This window comes from Dama dama, chromosome 30, assembly GCF_033118175.1.
Source record: "Dama dama isolate Ldn47 chromosome 30, ASM3311817v1, whole genome shotgun sequence".
In the NCBI taxonomy this organism is placed as follows: Eukaryota; Metazoa; Chordata; class Mammalia; order Artiodactyla; family Cervidae; genus Dama; species Dama dama.
The window spans coordinates 6,977,838-6,996,770 of record NC_083710.1 but is presented as its reverse complement, the minus strand read 5'-3'; the positions used below and the strand labels follow the sequence as shown (position 1 = coordinate 6,996,770).

General features: G+C 40.5%; 1 protein-coding gene across 3 annotated transcripts in view; it reads right to left on the bottom strand.

Annotated features, from left to right (window-relative positions):
• DIAPH3 (diaphanous related formin 3) overlaps positions 1–18,933 on the bottom strand; it is a 535,934-nt gene that overhangs the window by 498,439 nt on the left and 18,562 nt on the right. For 2 of the 3 annotated variants that reach the window (XM_061133813.1, XM_061133815.1), the window contains exon 2: positions 9,323–9,355. The exons of the other annotated variant lie outside the window; for it this stretch is intronic. In XM_061133813.1, coding sequence (XP_060989796.1) covers positions 9,323–9,355 — 33 coding nt within the window. The remainder of the gene's footprint in view (positions 1–9,322; positions 9,356–18,933) is intronic. 3 annotated transcript variants of the gene reach the window in all.

Sequence of the window (18,933 nt, the reverse complement as noted above, 5' to 3'; positions counted from 1 at the left end):
GGACATGAATTTTGAGTAAACTCCTGGAGTTGGTGATGGACAGGGAGGCCTAGTGTGCTGCATTCCACAGGGTCGCAAAGAGTCAGACACGACTGAGCAACTGAACTGAGGTGTACTGAATATTTAAAATATCTCAGAGTTATATTTACCCACATCTACTTACAGTTTCTAATTACATATACTCAAACATTATAATATTATATGCTTGATGGAAATATAAATGAGTTCTATAAATATCACATTATTTTCAAGACCCAGACAAATATTACCCAAAAATTACCTGAAGATATCAACAATTGCTTTCTACATGCCAACCTGACACAAGCACTGTAATCCATTCCGCTGATATCCATGAGTAAAATCATTAAAGAAAAAAAATTGCTACCACTCCTGCCAGTCTGTATTCCAACCTGTCCTTTGAAACTCAGCTGAAAAGTCACCTTCTCTATGAAGTCTTCTCCAAGACCAAAACTGATCTTACCATTCACCATTCCAGCCCACTACAACTGTATACTGGTTTTGCACACAACTTTTTTTCCGACTGTTCCCAGAGGGCAGAGACAGATTATTCATCTTTGCATGCCTATAACAGTACCAAGCCCTCAATAAAGGCTCCATGAATGAATGGATAAAAGGATGAATAAACAAGTCTGCATACCCTACATCTTAGCATACTCAATTCTGAGAACTCTTGATCTTATTTCAAGTTCCTACTGATTTGAGGAGGAGCTCTCTAAACCAGCCCATAAATATTTAAAAATCCAAGATGGCACTTAAGTGTTACTACTGAAAATCTAAATACAGGAAGTGCTAATTAACTCATATTAATGTGCTCAGAAAGGCCCACCAAACTGAGTGAACAGATGAAGTTTTTAGGGCTTATTTTCAGATATACTCAGCTGTCCAGCTGGTGTGTCTCCTCCATTCCCTTACTGGCTGATTCCTGGCTGCCCCGGGCCTCCGCGCTGTGTGCCGGCCTCTCAGTGCGGGGGCCTCCCCCGCTGCAGAGCGCAAGCCCGAGGCCCCAGGCTGCAGCGGTCCTCGAACCCTCCCGGGCGAGGCTCAAGCCCACTCCACTGCACTGGCAGGCAGATTCTTAACCTCTGCACCGCCACGTAAGGTCCTGGTGTACTGACTTTCCACAGAATATTTTGAATATATAGTTTTGCAGAAAAGCTGTGGAAATATATTATGATACGTTTTGCTTTATCATTTGTTTTTAACTTTAAAAGGAAAACTAAATTAATAAAAATGCAAAATAAACGTAAATTACAGTACAGAAAGCTTTAAATCGTACTAGGCCAATATGATAAAATTATTTTTAAATTATTCTTTTCCGTTGAACTTATTTTTTAAAGAAAAAAGTTAATGATTTAGGTTCCATGACCAGACTTGGGAGTTAGGCACAAATTCAGATAATCAAAATCATTTTACTTCACAAGTGTAATGTCTAATTTACATGTATTCCACAAGACACCGCACATCTAGGTGGGTACAGGCAGAGCCCACAGGGAGGGGAAACGGAGGCCGGGCAGGCGCATCCGCCTGAGCGCTCAGCCTGCGGGGCCGGCAGCGCGGGGACGCCCGGAAGGCAGCGCAGGCGGTGACACCGAGCCGGTCTGCAGGCCCGCGGAGGAAGGGCCGCTCCTCACGGGCCCTCAGCACGCGCACCCAGACCACGGAAGCCCAGGCTCCCTCAGAGGGCCTTCCAGGGGCCCCGGGAGGGGCGCCGGGAAGCCTCCACGTCCACTGGGAGCAAGCTGCCATGGTTGCGAGATCTGTGGTTTCCAGACAGGTTTTCCATGTTCTTTGCAAGTAAGAAAACATATCCTGTACCTGTTGGTATCTCTCAGTCACACACACCACCACTCCTTTGAGACAACTTTTCCAGTTTTGTTTCCTTACTAGAAATACTCAAAACAGTTCATTTCTTATCACAGAAAACTCCTTAAATATAACATGTCTTTACAATTATAATTTCTCAGGATTAAGATCAATGGCTAGGATACAACTTTTCCCGGTCAGTTTCAAGGTCAGAAGACTCATTCCGATGACTGCAGGAGAAAAGCAGAAAATAAGGAAACATGCTTCCAGATTTTACACTGGTACTCTCAACCGAGGGAGGGACAGAGCTTAAGTGGCAGTGTAAGTCTCGTGGCAAAGATCGCGCTCCCTGGGGCCAGTCCGCCAGCTTCCCGGCTGCTTCACATGACTTTACACAAGTTACTCGTCCTCTCTCTTGCCTCGGTTTCTTCATCTTTGAAAAATGGAATAGTAACAAGGCCTACTTAGTGGCTTGTTGTGGAAACTAAATGTGTTTATAAAGCTAATATTTGGAATGCTACTTGGCACACAGCTAATAAACAGTCCTCACTATCACTTAACACACCTTTCTCCAAGCAGCAGCTGTGTTTTTACATTCTCTGAGTAAATTCTCCAGCAACTTACTTGACTCCTACTTGCTGAATGAGAGATGTGTATCAAGTTAGAAAAGTAGGGTCCTACCATGGAGGACTGTGTGACACGACAAAAAGCTTTAGGCTTGACCTATAAGCAAGGGTGCAACTAAGCAATTACAAACAGGGCAAAATATTGTCAGGCATGCAATTTAGATAGGGTCATTCCAGCTGCTGTGCAGGAAGCTGGCTTTTTTTTTAAGTCGGATTTTTTTTTCCACATGGTGGATCTTAGTCCCCTGAATCAGGGAAAAGCCATGTGCTCTGCAGGGAAAGTGCAGAGTCTTAACCACTGTACCACCAGGGAAGTCCCCCAAGAAGCTGGCTTTTTAGGAAGCAATAGAAAGTTGTGAGAGTCCTGACCAAACACTGGAAGGGTGAAGACCTTCTATGAAAATATAGGAACAGAAATATGCTTAAGAGGGAAGTGAGAAATTTAATTTGGGGCACAAAGAGTTTCACATAAAAATGAGACATCCACCTGAAGGTATTCAGTAGGCCAACACATGGATGCCTCGCTTGCAGCGAAGTCACAGACAGATATACACAGAGGTGACCACCCAAGCCAAGTACCACAGACAAAGGAGAGCAGAGTGGCTGCAGGAAAGCAAGCCGAGAAATGACAACAGTCTAAGAAACGTGTAAGTCTAAAGGCAAAGCAGACACACACAACAGAGACAGAGAAGGGAAAGTCCGAGCGACGTGAAAACCTATGAAGTTCGGTGCCACAGTAGCCAAGCAATCTTTCTTCTTCAAAAAAAGATAAGTGTATCAGGCAGAGCAGAGAAATCCATTAAATGTCCAAAGACTTAAAAGTAATGAATATTACTGAGGATAAAAAGGATCATTTCATAATGATAAATTGAAACGATACAAAATGCACATGCACTTAATTGCAGAGCTTCATAAAACATGAAGCAAAAGTTTAAAAAACTAAGAAGAAAAATTTTTAAATCCAAAATTATAGTTGGAGACTTCAACACTCCTCAATAATTGTTAGAAAAAGCAACAGAAAACCAGAACATAGAAGATGTGAACAACACTATCAACCACCTTGGCATATTTACTACTTATAGACCGATTCTAACAGAAACAGAATACACATGGAGCATCCACCAAGACGGCCCACATTCTGGGGCAGAAAGCAAGACTCAAATTGAAAAAGACTGAAATCACACGCAGTATGAAATCACTGGTCACAAGGGACTTAAATCACAAATCAGCAACAGAAAGGTACCAGAGAAATCTTCTGACATTTGAAAATTAAACAAGATATATCTAAATAATCAATGGGGAAAAGAAGAAATCGACAGGAAACTTAAAACTATTTCAAATATTCAGATGATTAACAGCTGAAGTAGTTCTCAGAAGGAAATATACAGCATAAAATTCTCATTAGAAAACGAAAGTTCTCAAATAAATCATTTAAGCTTCCACCCAAAGAAGCCATTAAAAGAATAAAGCAAAAGTATAGAAATAATAAAGATATATCAAATAAATGAAAATAAAAGAACAATAAAGAAAATTAGTGAGACCAAAAGCCAGTTCTTTGAAAGAATCAATAAAATTGATAAACCTCTAGGCACACCAATCAGGGGAAAAACAGAAGACAAATCACCAATATCAGAATTGGAAAAAAAGGAAATAAATACAGATCCTACATTAAAAAGACAAGGAAGTATCACAAATAATTCATAATTCAACAACATAAATAACATGAAAAAAATTCCTTGAAAGATAAACTACCATGTCTCAGTCAAGAAGAAATAGAAAATTTGAATAGCCCTGAATTTAGTAACAGACATCTCATCGCAAACAAGAAAGGAATGGCAAATAATCACATGAAAGATGTCCAACATCATTAGTCACTAGAGGAAATAATGTGTATCTTAGAGTTAAACCACATAATTCGCCCTCCAAAAAGAAAACACATGTCCAAAAAAAAATTGAGTTCAAATGTTCATAGCAGTTTTTCATAATAGCCAAAAACTGCTAACAACCCACACTGTTGAATATATAAAGCCAACTTTAGTATTACCGAACAAGGGAACACCATTCAGTAATAAAAAGAGCAAATCTCTGATACACCCAAATGTTAAATGAGTCTCAAAAGCATTACGGTAAGTAAAAGAAGCCAGACACAATGGCATGAGGCAATGTGATGCCATTTAAATGCATTCCAAAACTCAACTACTGGATAGCTCAGAAAACTGATTAGTTTTTTCCAAGAGCCAGGAAGGGTGAAGAGAACTGACTGCAAAGGACACAGAGGGACTCAGAGGGAACACAGATGTGACGGCAACGTTTTTGTCATAATGGCAGTATATGCATGACTGTGTACATTTGCCAAAAAGCATACTGCACTTTTAAAATTAATGCATTACGTTATATGGAATCTTATCTCATTTTTAAAGTGCTTTTTGCTAATTACTAACACATATTACCTAACTTAACTCTAAAAACCCCCATAAACAAGAACGTCACGGCTCAGGAGCCCCGTGAGCACTCAGAGCCGCACAGCGGGCACGTGGAGGCGGGCACACTCACCCTCTCGCCAACACGGGCCCACGTGGGCTGAGCACATGCTCAGAGAGCTCGGGACCTCCTCCGGCTGTGGTGCCGGACGTGTCCGTCTTGCTAGTCGTAACTGTGGACTATTTGGTGTCATGAATCAATCTAGTGGACTGGACCTTTCTTTTTTTCAAGGGATACATAGGAGTAAAAGGAGTAGAAAGGAAGGGAAAGAAAAAGATCAGAGTTCATTAGGCTTTTTTGTTGTTGTCCCGTCGCTAAGTCGTGCCCGACTCTTTGCGACCCCATGGACTGCAGCACGCTAGCCTTCCCTGTCCTTCACCATCTCCTGGAGTTTGCTCAAACTCATGTCTACTGAGTCAGTGATGCTATCTAACCATCTCACCCTCTGTCGTCCCCTTCTCCTCCTGCCTTCAGTCTTTCCCAGCATCAGGGTCTTTTACAAAGAGTCGGCTCTTCTCATCAGGTGGCTAAAGTATTGGAGCTTCAGCTTCAGCATCAGTCCTTCCAATGAATGTTTGGGGTTGATTTCCTTTAGGATGGACTGGTTTGATCTGGTTTGACCATTACGCTTAGAAACATTAAATATAGGTTCTTAAAAACTTTTGTTTCAACAGAGAGAATCTGTGTATGTGTGCTGGGCTACAAACTAAAGTGTATTTCTTACTGTGGATCCTAGTCAAAAAAGCTTGAAAACCATTGCTGCAGGCCACACAAGGGATTACAATAGTAATGCTGGCTATAGCAAGATAAAAAGAGAGAGGAAGATCAGCAGGAGGACTGCACTTTAGACAAAATGGTTCTGAAGGACAAGGGAGAAAAAAGCAGGTCAAAAATAACCCCTACCCCACAAAAACACCCAGGGGACACTTTGATGGAAAACTTAGCATGGTGACATGCACATTCAATTTCATCCAGCTTACCTTTCACACTTGGCCCCTCACTGTCCTCCTCCCAACCTTTTTGTCTCTACAAGGAAACCTTTCTTTTCAACCCAGGTTAAACAAAAGAGTGTTGTAAGCTAAATTACTTTTTTCACTTTTATATTACCCTAGCACCTTGAACAGCATTTTATACACAGTGGACGCCCAGATATTCATAGAACGAACACTGTTTAAAGTATATTAATTCTGCCTATGGACCTCAAGGCTACAGTAATACTCCATTCTCTTAATCCACCAGTGTCCTGTGAAATTTAATTCTGACAGTAATTTAAGAAATAACCTTGAAATGTGAAGTACTTTTGCAGGCCTTTAACAAAAAGCAACCTAAGATGAGTTTCTAACATTAGTGTTTCCCAGCATGTCTCGATTAATGTTTTTAAAATATTGTTATTCAAACACATGACTACAGCAGACATCATTCCTATATGCCTTCTCCAAAGTTCTGCCCCAGAAAAGTCTATTCACGTCAGGAAGTTCTATATTAAAGGCATACATGCAACACATGTTACAGTGGTGGGAAAGTTTAATTAGAAAACACATTGCTAGCACACATCAAACATCAGTGCAAATGCTTCCATACGCTGCAACTCATCAGAAATAGCTTAAAGAGCCCTCAAAGTATCCAGCTATCCTTTCTCTCCTCAAATCTCTGCATGATCTGTGACACACACACACACACACTCTAAGACTCAACTGCAAATGCATCGGTCACACCACCCTCTGTCCACACAGGGAAGTATCTCTTACAGCGCGTAGATAGAGACAGAACTGAATGCAGCAGCTCAGCATACTTTAGCTTAAATGAGACTCAGCAGAACCCTCTGAGGAAAGCGGAAAAGGTACAGAATTAGTCCTGCTTTATGTGTAAGTGAACCATCTAAGTGACCTGCCATGGCCACAGAGCAAAGAAGTGGTGAAGTTCTGTCTTCCAACGAGAAACCCCTGATTCCACGTTCACTGCTCTTTCCGCAGGGCAGCAGTCAGCAGTGGCTGAGAAGGGGCTGACTCGGGGTCTCCTGCTCAAGACAACCATGCTTCTTCTCTGGCCTCCACAACCCTGGGCCAGCGGCCTAGACCAGCCTGCCTGCTCGAGCCTCCCCTGGGAGAGAAGGGGAACAGGGAACCATCTAAGGAGAAAGCAGGCAACAGTCAGTGACCCAGGCAGGTGGTCAGAAAGGCTGGGAGCAGGTCCTTGTCAAAGCTGCTCCACCCTGTGGAGAGCCAAGATCCATCTCTGGAAAGCCTGCCAGGACCATGCCAGGACCAGATACAAGACAAACACAATACCAGGCAGGTTAGCAAAACCGAGACTCACTCTTTCATTTGTTCAACAAACTGATGAAAATGCTTAACATGTGCCAGACAACTCGTCTGGAAGTATTAATAATAACATACTGTCTCAGTCTTCAAAAGATTTAAACTAGTGAGAAAGACAGATCATAAATCATATACTGCTTTGACAAAAATATGCACAGAGTATGGTAGAGCCCAAAAGTTCTGACCTTACAAAGCCAAGGGACAAGGAGAAGGAGAAAGGTGAGGAAAAGAGGCAGGAGGGAGAAAGTCTTCCCTGAGGAGGAGCCCATTAACTAACAGAAAATCAAAGCACACTGGCTTCCAGCGCAGTAGGCTGAAGCCACTCTATAGCATGACCCTGATTCTAGATCGTGGGGTAGAGACTGAGGGTTGGCCAAGCGAAAAGACAGAGGAACAAAACAAAGATAAGGGCGGGATCTGAATGAAAAGAGGGAAAAAACATAGAGTGTCCATAAAATGTGAACAAGCCTCAAGAATATCATCACACAGAATGCATTCAGCAACAGAAGGAAGCAGTGACACATGCCACGACATGGATGCACCTTGAAAACATCATGTCAAGTGAAAGAACTGTCACAAAAGAGCAACCGATTCCATTTATATGCTATGTCCAAAAAAGGCACATCTACAGACAGAAGATAGACTGGCCATTGCCTAGGTCTAGGTGCGTTGGGAATAAATTGGGAGTGACTATTTATAAGTACGAGGTTTCTTTTTAGGTGATGAAAATGTTCTAAAATTGATTGTGGTGATGGTTTTACAGTTCTGCAAATACATTAATACTAAAAACCCACTGAACTGTCCATTTTAAATGGGTGAACTACATGCTATATGAATTATACCTCAGTGAGGCTTTACAAATATACCACTGTAAATTCTCATAAAGGATCACACATAATAATCGCACATGGTTTTACTGTCGGCCTTAAGAAGTAATCTGAAAGTTAAGTCAGCACAGCAAGTGTGTGGGTTTGGAGCGAGGAGGAACAGGACTTCAGCCACAGCTACACCACTGCCAGCCATGGGTATGTGGCGAGCTACCTACTTCAGTTGCCTGAGCCCCGCTTCGCTCAGCACTAAATAAGGACATCACCCACCTTGCAGGGTGAGAAGTTATACCCAAAATCTGCATTACTGCTCAATATTACCACCGTTTCTGAATATTATCCTATTAAAAAAATGTTATCCAGAGAAGTTTATATAAATATCCTTTCCTTAGATTCTATCCAGAGGAGTAAAATGTAGAATTCTAATTCAGTTTTTTAAATCGTGCATGTCCAGATCTATGTCTCATTCATCTTTGTATGCCCCCTGGGCCACGTGCCTAAGATGGTACTTCAGATTATCAAGGTGCTTTTTGAGTGCTCACTGTATTCTAGGTACTGTTTCACGTTTGACATAACGTGAAGCTGAATTCAAATCCTCATTATCAGAGTGCTGCGCTTGGCCCTATATCATGCTTCTGTATTATTGATGTTACTGTTTATCTGAATCTTGTCAGTCTTTACCAGTAACCTAGAGTTACATTCAAAAATACATTTCTCAGAAAAATTTATTTGAATATATAAAAATCTATAATGGTGCTATGAAGTTTTAAGTACTTATAAGAAAGCTTATTATTTTCAGCATTCAGAATATAGGGTAAGGCATATCTAGTTCTCTCGCTTTCAAACAAAACTTTAAGAATATATCAGTGATGTTTTAGTCTGGCTTACTTTAATTAGTAACTACGTATTTTTGAAAAGCTGACGTGTCTTTAGCTATTTTCTGTACTTCTTTTTGAAGTGTGTAATTCATCCCCAAAGAAAGAGTGCTGATTTGAATGATTCCAAGTTGATTAACAACTTGTTATTAAACAAAAATTTTAAATTAACATATTGACTAGTCCCTTTTACTATTCAAAAGCAACAGTGTAATATATTTCACCAGTTCAACCTTTATTTCAGCACTATAAACAGTCCGTTTCCAAAACATGCAGTATGTACCAATCTTAAAGGTGTTAGTGGAGCACACCATCACTGTAAGAGGGTTAGTGAAGATTCACAACAAAGGAAACCGCAAGGGTCATCTTACCATGTCATCCGTCAGCGTCCTGATATTTAAATGCTGCAAATGAAAGAAATCAATCATATCAGTAATTTATAACAGCTTTTTAATTTTAGTTAATAGAGTACATTTAAAATTCTACAATGTTAAGTTGAATATAATTAAGTTCCTGACAGTCTAATAAAAATGCATTATATACTGTTTTAATCACTTTCTCAAAAAGATGGACAAAAGTTACCTTGAATGTGACAGTCTCCTAAAATTTCTTGGGTTTGTAAACCTCACAAAATAGAAACCTCACTGTGGTACAATAAATATATTCTCCCAAATAACAGTATTAGTTACCATTAAGTATACAGACTTAGATGGCAATGGATGTAGGAATTTAAATAAGATTTTCAGAAAATTTTTCAAATGATAAAAGTGAAACTTTAAATCTGCCATTAGCATGCAGCATAATAGATAATGAAGTACTTTGCTGGCTTAATTAACTTAAACAATTCCAATAACAGAGAAGAGAGTACTGGCATAATGACTATTTGCATCTTTAACATCAGTTTGATTTATCACCAGTGGTGACAGCAGACACTTTTCAATTTCACTGCTACTTCTTTGAGAACCCTTTTGCTGATTTCCTTGCTAGACAAACACTAGGCCACTTTAGAAAGTGAGTAAATTGGTTTCCTGCAAAGTGGAGTGCAAGAGCAAAATTAAGCATCTGGAGGAAAAACAATCCCAAGTTTTTATAAATTCTGGAGTTGGGGAAGATTTTGTACTCAAGCAGCTGAAGTCAGTTTCCACTTCTCCTTATTTTTCTTTGTAGCATTTAACCTTTAAAATGGTACAGAAGGGGTCAAGCACATTTCCTAAGCAGGAAGTCAGGTCAGGTCTATGGTAAGTATAAAAGGACATATGTTAGCAGTCAACATCTAATTCTGGAGTAGGAAATGGCAACCCACTCCAGTATTCTCGCCTAGAAAATCCCATGGACAGAGAAGCCTGGTCAGTTACAGTCCACTGCACTGCAGAAGTCAGACACGACTGAGGGACTAACACTTCATCATCTAATGGAATAAGTAGCACATAGGTAAATTCAACATTTATCGACAGAATGAAATTTATCATTCACACTTGTAGTACAAGAATTCACCATTATGCTCATGAATCTATTCTCAATGACAGTTCAGATTGAAAATCTGTACAGCATAAATCACTACCCTAGAGTCCTCTCCCTTCCAGAGATGCTCTTTCTCAAAAAGCAGGAGAAATGGGGACGCAAGGGGCCCAGCATGAGCTGAGTGTACGCCAGAGAGCATGCAGCCGAGCAGGTGAGCACGCCGCTAGGCTCCAGGCTGAACTGCCGAGTCAGCAGACCACATCCTCTGGGCTAGGAGCAAACCAGCAAGAATGCGGGATTAACGAAACAGCAATGCTGAAGCCTGGGCTGTAGAATTTACAGTTAATCACTATGAAATTCAGCACTGAAATTAACAAGTACGCACAGGGGCCCGTGAGAGTGGGAGTGGCCCTGAGGCGCGAGAGGCCACAGTCTTGGCCCAGAGACCGGGACCAGAATTAAACCTGGGTCCACGTGGCTCCTGAATTTGCAGAGAAAGGAGCAGAGGCAAGCCTGTGTGGGGTCCCCTCCTCTAGCTGCCAGCTGTCTGTGTGCCCTGCCGCCAGCAGAGGCTTCCAGCCAACAGCACTCGGTTAACCACGTGTGTGATCAGTAGCTTCAGGCGTGTCCGACTCTGCGATCCTATGGACCACAGCCCGTCAGGCTCCTCTGTGCATGAGGCTCTCCAGGCAAGAACGCTGCAGTGGGTTGCCATGCTCTCCTGCAGGGGATCTTCCTGAAGGAGGAATCCAACCCATGTCTTGTACATCTCGTGCATTGGCAGCAGGGTTCTTCACAACTAGCGCCACCTGCAAAGTCCTTGGTTAAACATACCGCTCTCTTATTCTCCAACTAGAAGATTTAGCCCAATCGCAACTCACATCACACCTGAAATGGGTCATTTCAAGTTCATCTGAGAAGAAAAAAGGAATAGAGCCAACTTCTGATACAACAGCATTCTAAGCGGCCTAAGGCTTGAAAAGGAAGGCTAATGAAAAAGCATCATGCTGAAGTCCTATCTGGGAGAGTATGTCTTAAGAAAGTGAAAAACTGTTACTGACAAAAATGAATAATCCCAAAATGCCAGTTTGAGTTGTCTGAGGAAAATGCCATAAAGTGACGTTAAAGGAGAGGGAAAAAACAACAGAAGCACACGAACAATTTTAGGAGAAATGGGACTAGGACCTATGCAAGATTTATGAACTAAAAACTGCACAGAAGATAAAGTACAGAAAGTGTAGAGAATATAGGCTATATGATATAAAATTCAGAACATGTACATAAATAAGAGAAATATTTTTATCTACCTTCAAAGACCTAAAAATAGGACAGCCTTTTAAACTAGAGTTGGACTCATAACTTTCAGAAAAATAGTCACTCTTGAGTAGAAACAAGACACATAAAGATTTATTTTTTGGTAATAGTTTTTTTTAATGTCATTAAATTATTTCATTAAGGGTCTAGCAAATCAATTAATTTGTTAAATGCTTGGCCTGTTCTTCAAAAACTATACAAGCATGCATGTAAGTCCAATTACAAACTATATTATTACAATATTTCACAAAAAAGAACATGTGATGTATTACAACAGAATTATAAGGCTTACACAGAAAAGTAAGAAAAGTCAAAGCGTGGGAAGCGGAAATTTAACAGCCTGAGAGACAATCAAGAAGCTCAGGTCAGGTTCATGATTCCGTCTCTCCTGGAACACCCTGATCTATCCGTTCTCCCTCCAGCAGGAGAAGCCAGTAGGCACGACAGCAGCAAGGTCCAGGGCCCATGACAGGACGAGAGATGCTAACTTAAAGAAAACGCGTCTGAAAGTGTTGCCTGCTACATCAAAACAGTAAAGACAGAATAAGCTCTACTTCAAGATCCAGCTTACAGAAAACAGAGATTATATAGCTATTTCTTCAGCCAACACGCAATCTGAAAAAAGCCACTAAAGACAAACTAGCTCTAAAAAATCTGAGTAGATAGAAAGGTGGGTAATTTCTCCTGAAAAGTTAATTGTCTAATCACAGTCCATTTCAAACATGATGAGGCGTGGGGGAGGAGAAATACTAAATATTTAGTGAAAATATGTACAGGTTAGATCTAGTGGCATCTTTTGTAGGATCTCTGAAAACCAATTATTAATTGAAGTTTATTATAAAGTTTAGGTTATGTCAAAGTCCTACGTGTTTAGATTACAGATTTCTAAAAAAGTAGAGAGAGGAGGACAGAATGACGTAAAAGCCTCAGATAACTGTGGAGTTCTGGCCTCGCTTCTGTAGATACAAGACTACAAGGGTGACATCCTTAATTTAAAAAAAAAAAGCACTTTATTATATTATTGCTCTTATACTAGTGCGTAAAATACTGTTTAAGTGTCTGGTTAACCAAGACACTTAAAGTAGTACCAAGTACCAAGTACACTTAAAAAGTACCAAAACACTGGTAGTTTCATAGCTACCAGCATGCCCCTGACTCCATCCTCTGGTGGCGAAAACAGGAACGGCCCCATCAATCCAGTTTATGAGCAGAATTTGCTGACATCCACACCAGAAAGGAAACAGGAACATAAAACCACTAGTAAATGAAATCGAATAGGAACACTTTTAAAAATAACAACCTGACAGCAACATTAGGGTTCAATCTGCGGGAGTGGGGGAATGAAGTTAAAAGCACAGAATGTTAGACCTATTAAAGCATTTACAACCTAGATGTGGCTTTATGACCTTTAGTTCCATTATCTGGCCTATGATTCTACAGGTGTCAATGCTTTATAACCATGGGATAAAAACAAAAGTGGTGATAATATCAAAATACAAGTAACTCTGAAGCCAGGACCACTGGTAACTGGTTAAGGTGTGGTACTTGCACACTGGGAGTCTCTTCCTCAGCCAAACCTCACCTATCTTCCTGCGGTCTGATGTATCTCAAATTCCTAATTCTATTTCTCCCTAAAAAGCAAGCAGCTCTGCATATAGACAGGCCTTCTACTAACAACAGCTCCTAGGATGAATGGTCAACAGGATCACTCTGAAATTGAAAGAGAGAACAAGTCTTTAAATATTTTTCTTCAAAAGAACATAAGAATCAAAAAGCTGGGGCGGGGCGGGGCGGGGCGGGTGGACACAGAAACACAGAACACAGACTTCTATATTCCCATTTAAGCAAGGCATCAAAACCTTTATTGAAGACAGCTCATGCTGTCAAAAGCCAGACCTAGAGCTTTCAGAGTACTGTGCAAAACGCTGTCAATATCAAGAGGTATGAAGAACAGTCCTTCTCCTACCAACTTAGTTAACAAGTAACAAAGACCAAATAAATTATGTAATACAAAGCAACACACAAAGCTCTGAGGTTCACACGCAATGAGAAAAATATTCCAAACTGTAGCCCAAGGCTCTTAGCAAATTTTACATTTTCTTTCATTGGTTGGCACTTGTGGGTTAGCAGGGAGCAAGGGATCTGTCTACTGATGTCCTCAGACACATGAAGGCCCACCAGGCATCAAGCTAGCAGGCTCAGATCACTGTCAGCAGAGTCAGAGCGTGTAAATATTTTAGAACAATTACAACAAGCTGTTGGAATTAGTTCTATTAAGTTTATACTACTTAACTGGCTCATCATGAGAAATTACCAACAAGAGGGAAACTGTAAGACTGTAAAACTTGTGAGTCTTCAAACACAAGTGACTCAGACCCAACTCTGATGAACTTGACCTCCAGACCAGCTGGTTCCCAGCTTGTAGGTGTGTGCAAGAAACACACCAAGACCTGCTTTGTAAAAGCAGGTGGCAGGCCTCAGCTGCTGACGGTCCTGCTACAGCAGGTCTGGGGTGGGGCCCGGGAACCTGCACACTTTGGGGCCCAAGAGAACACTGCTGCAGTGAACCCAGGACCCCGTCCCACCACCATCAGCATTAAACATCCCCGGGGCGGCATGCAGACCAACACCCTATCCCACGGGCCGTTTAAAACCCATGTCCCTGAAACAAACGAACAGAAGGGTGCAGAGAAGAAGCACAGAAGACTTCGGAGAAGTGAGAGACAGGGAGTCGGTAGTTGGGGACAGTCCCTGAAGGCACCCATTAGCACTGATTTAAGAGAATTCAACAATCTCTGGGTACAGGATGAATTGCCAATTGCATTGTTTATTCAAATACTTAATCTCTTTCTAAGGTAAGATAATTCAGTCTCATAAGCATATTTTTAGTACCTAACTATCAAGGATTGTTCATTATATCAAACCACAACATGACACTATTTGCTTGATAAAATGGGTGACAGGTTCTGACCAACACAACAAAGTTACACCGTGAGGGCAAAGGGCCAGGCTCAACCTGCTCCAATTTTTTATTAATCACAATCTGCTCCAATTTTTTTTAAAGTCCAGATTATTTCCTTCCACTGAAGCAGTAATGAACGTGTATTTTAACCTAGTAACATTTCTGGTCCACACACCTGCCTTTATTTTAATATCAATGCTAATCATAAAGAGTATAGAAATGGGAAATGCTACCACTAGCAACCATGACAGTAGACACACCTGTGGATAAATCCAAGGGTCATCTCCCAGGAACCACACGATACACCTAGAAAATATCGTCCTTCAAGGGCTCCAATATCTCAGAAGGGTTCAAAAATAACACTGAAGCTTCACCAGCCCTGAGGACAAGAGCAGAGCTGGCTCTTTGATACTACAAAGTAAAGCTTTTTTCAGTCGCCTCACTGTTCATGTGGTCATTTTTGTAGTTCGAGGTAGAAGAAAGTGAGTGAGGCGATGTTAAAACAGGTGGGAAGCAGAAAAAGCTCACCAGCACCTTCATCTGTTCCCTCACTCAAAACCATAACCCTGCCTATTTCAGGACGACAAACACCTGTCTACTGTCCATTATCTACGGCTTCAGCACTCTCACCCTCTAGGAAGGCAGACCTGCCTTCTCCATAACTCCTTCTTTGTAAAAGACCAGCTTTCAGGAGGAGGCATCATTCAACCATTTACACATGTGAAAAAGAAAAGATTCATTTCTAAGAGGGCACAAGGTTTTCAAAAGGATCAAAAGTCTGCCATGTAACTGCGAGAAAACAACCACCTCTCCAGAAAAAGCAATTCTCAAATTGCTGCTTGGTACTCTCACCTGGATTACACATCACAGGGGCTGAACACCTTACAAGTCATGCTTTATTCTAGCAGAATTCTAGTGTTCCTCTTCCTTCAAAGGGAAAACCTAATGACTAATCCTAGGAACACAGGTTTCATATCTATTTTAAGATATTCTCTTCAGCTGTTCCAACTTCTTTCACCTAAACCACCTGATCAGAAACTTCCCTAATGGGTCCAGGAAAAGACAATTCAAACCCCTGAACCCCTTTACAAATAGGTCTTGTTCCAGGTCATGAGAACCAAAAACCTTTTTCATCACCTGAAGAAGGCTGAAAAGTAAGGTATTGGCTGTAGGAAGATTTTAAACGGTCCCAGAGATTCCAGGATCAGCCTGAAGCTTATCCAACTACTAGGTTATTTCTGAGACTGCCTCATCTCTTAGATGTCACGCACAAGACACAAAGTTAGACTGGATATTCCTAAAGCTCATATGGTACCAAGTGTCAGTGCATCTATTATTTGAGAAGGATTTTGTTTACATTCTAGCATCACCATAAAGAAAATAAATTTGGTTAAACCTTAGAGAACAATTTTGATGAAATAAATCCAATGTTCAAACTAAGAATTCTACTAGTAATTATTCTTTAACCTAGTAATTCTATTTCTAGAATCTATACAGAGAAAATAAGAAATACAATCACGTATTCTTATATACAATCATATATATACCACAACAGTGTTATTTTAGATAACCAGAATTGCAATCAACCTAAAACTCAGAAGATGGGAAAGAGTAAATAGATTACAGTTCTGCCATAGGGAAAATGCTTATAATATAATGTTATAGGAAACAAAGCTGAAGTAAAATTGCAATTGCAATATAATTCTAACTTTGTTAACATACATACTTATGGGAAAAAATCAGACAGGAACCATTGTTAATTTTATCTATCTGAATTGTGGGATTGGGAAATTTATTTTTACATTTTTTCTGTATTTCCTCAGTTGTCTAGAATGAGCATATTTATTTTATAGTGAGAATAGTTTTTTAATTACTATGGATAATACTTTTCACACCAGGCAGGAAATATATAGATTAGTTCCTTTTTAAATAAAAATGTTATGTATGAGACAGTAAAAGAAGTAAGAATAAAAATCTAATAAATACTGTGAACAGCCTTTTTAATAGGCTGTTTCTTGATGCATATTTTCAAATATGTCAGAATACATTAAGCACATTATTCATGTGTTTTCTAATCCACATATATAAATTAACCTATCTCAAAAGGCTCCTTGGTTTTGTGAATTATTGATGCTGTCACCTGCTAGAGACTTAATTTCAAGAAAAATATACGAATCACTACATCACAAGCACAAATCCTTTTGACATAAATTCAATTTCTGTGGCAACAATAATATATTGACTTAGCTTTATTTTTCTACTTTATGACACTTATTAATGTCAGAAATAAAAGAAATCTATCATTGTTCCTTATTGTAAATGTAAATGATCCCATGCCATCTTGAGAAAGCTAAGATAAATACCACTCACTTGATAACCCCTTAATGCAAACGAAGACAAGATAACAAAGTATAAGAAATAAGAAAAAAAGACATGATTTTTCAATCTAGTCCCGTAATCCTTTTTTTTTTTTTTTGCTACTACACAATACAATTAGGCTCCCAACATGTGCAAGACACTACAGTAAATATAAAGAGGACCCAATCCCTGCCCTTAGGAGTTTACAACCAAAGGATCAGCATGACAAGTGACTGAATAACCAAATGCAAGACAGTGGGACAAGCACCGTAACAGAAGTGTTTAATGCTGACAGGGAGAAAAGGCAGAATCTCTATTATATGCCAATTATATTGCTAATTATATACTAATTACATTTGCGTAAATACTTGCTAATTAACATGCAAATATTTAATAATGATCTACAACTAAAGCAGAAATAAGTTTCAGCCATGATTTAGGGAAAACTGGTAGGGCATCATTTACCCTCACAGAATGAGGAATTCCTAAAACATTCATTCATTCAACAAATATTTATTAAATATTACTATGTTGCTGGCAAGTGATCCATCAGTAAAACAAAAATTTCTGTCCTAGAGAAGCTCACCTTCCACTGGGAAAACAGACAACAAACACGGTAAGTTACAGAAGATGTTAGAAGGTGATGAGATCTCTGCTAAAAATGAAAAGTTCTTCAAAGGAAGGCAGGCCCGGAAAGCAGAGTGGAAGGGTTTGCAGGATGCAGTTTTAAAAGGAGGAACTGGGGTGAGCATAAGACTGACTGAGAAGGCAGCATCTGAGCAGACTGGAACTGGACTAAGGAGGTAGCTACATGGGCAAGCGGGGAAAGGACTTCAGATAAAAGAGCAGCGGGAACAAAGGCGATTAGGAGACAGCCAGCAAGGCTGCAGTGACGGGAATTGAACCAGAGAAGAGGAAGAGGGGTAGATCCGAACCAGGCCATCTAGAGGATGAGGGCCTTTATTCTCCTAAGGCAACAGTTACAAATGCTTAAGCATAACAACATGCTCAAAGTTACAACATAAACACTAAGTGACAGTTGACTCCACTTTATCAGCAACTCTGCTTTTGTTCTTGTTCAGTCCCTCAGGTGTGTCCAGCTATTTGTGACCCCATGGACTGCAGCACGCCAGGCTTCCCTGTCCTTCACCACCTCCTGGAGCTGGCTCAGACTCATGTCAATTGAGTCAGTGAAGGCATCCAACCATCTCATCCTCTGTCGCCCCCTTCTCCTCCTTTCCAACGAATCAACTCTTCACATCAGGTGGCCAAGGAGTGGACCTTCAACTTCAGCATCAGTCCTTCCAATGAACACCCAGGACTGATCTCCTTTAGGATGGACTGGGTGGATCTCCTTGCAGTCCAAGGGACTCTCACGAGTCTTCTCCAACACCACAGTTCAAAAGCATCAATTCTTCGGGGCTCATCTTTCTTTATAGTCCAACTCTCACATCCATACATGACAACTGGAAAAACCATAGCTTTGGCTAGATGGACGTCTGCTGGCAAAGTGACGTCTCTGCTTTTTAACATGCTGTCTAGGTTGGTCATAGCTTTTCTGCCAAGAAGCAAATGCCTTTTAATTTCATGAGTGCAGTCACCATCTGCAGTGATTTTGGAGCTGAAAAAATAAAGTCTGTCACTGTTTCCACTGTTTCCCCATCTATTTGCCATGAAGTGATGGGACCAGATACCATGATCTTCATTTTCTGAATGCTGAGTTTTAAGCCAGCTTTTTCACCCTCCTCTTTCACCTTCATCAAGAGGCTCTTTAGTTCCTCTTCACTTTCTGCCATAAGGGTGGTGTCATCTGCATATCTGAGGTTATTGATATTTCTCCCAGCAATCTTGATTCCAGCTTGTGCTTCATCTAGCCTGGCATTTCAC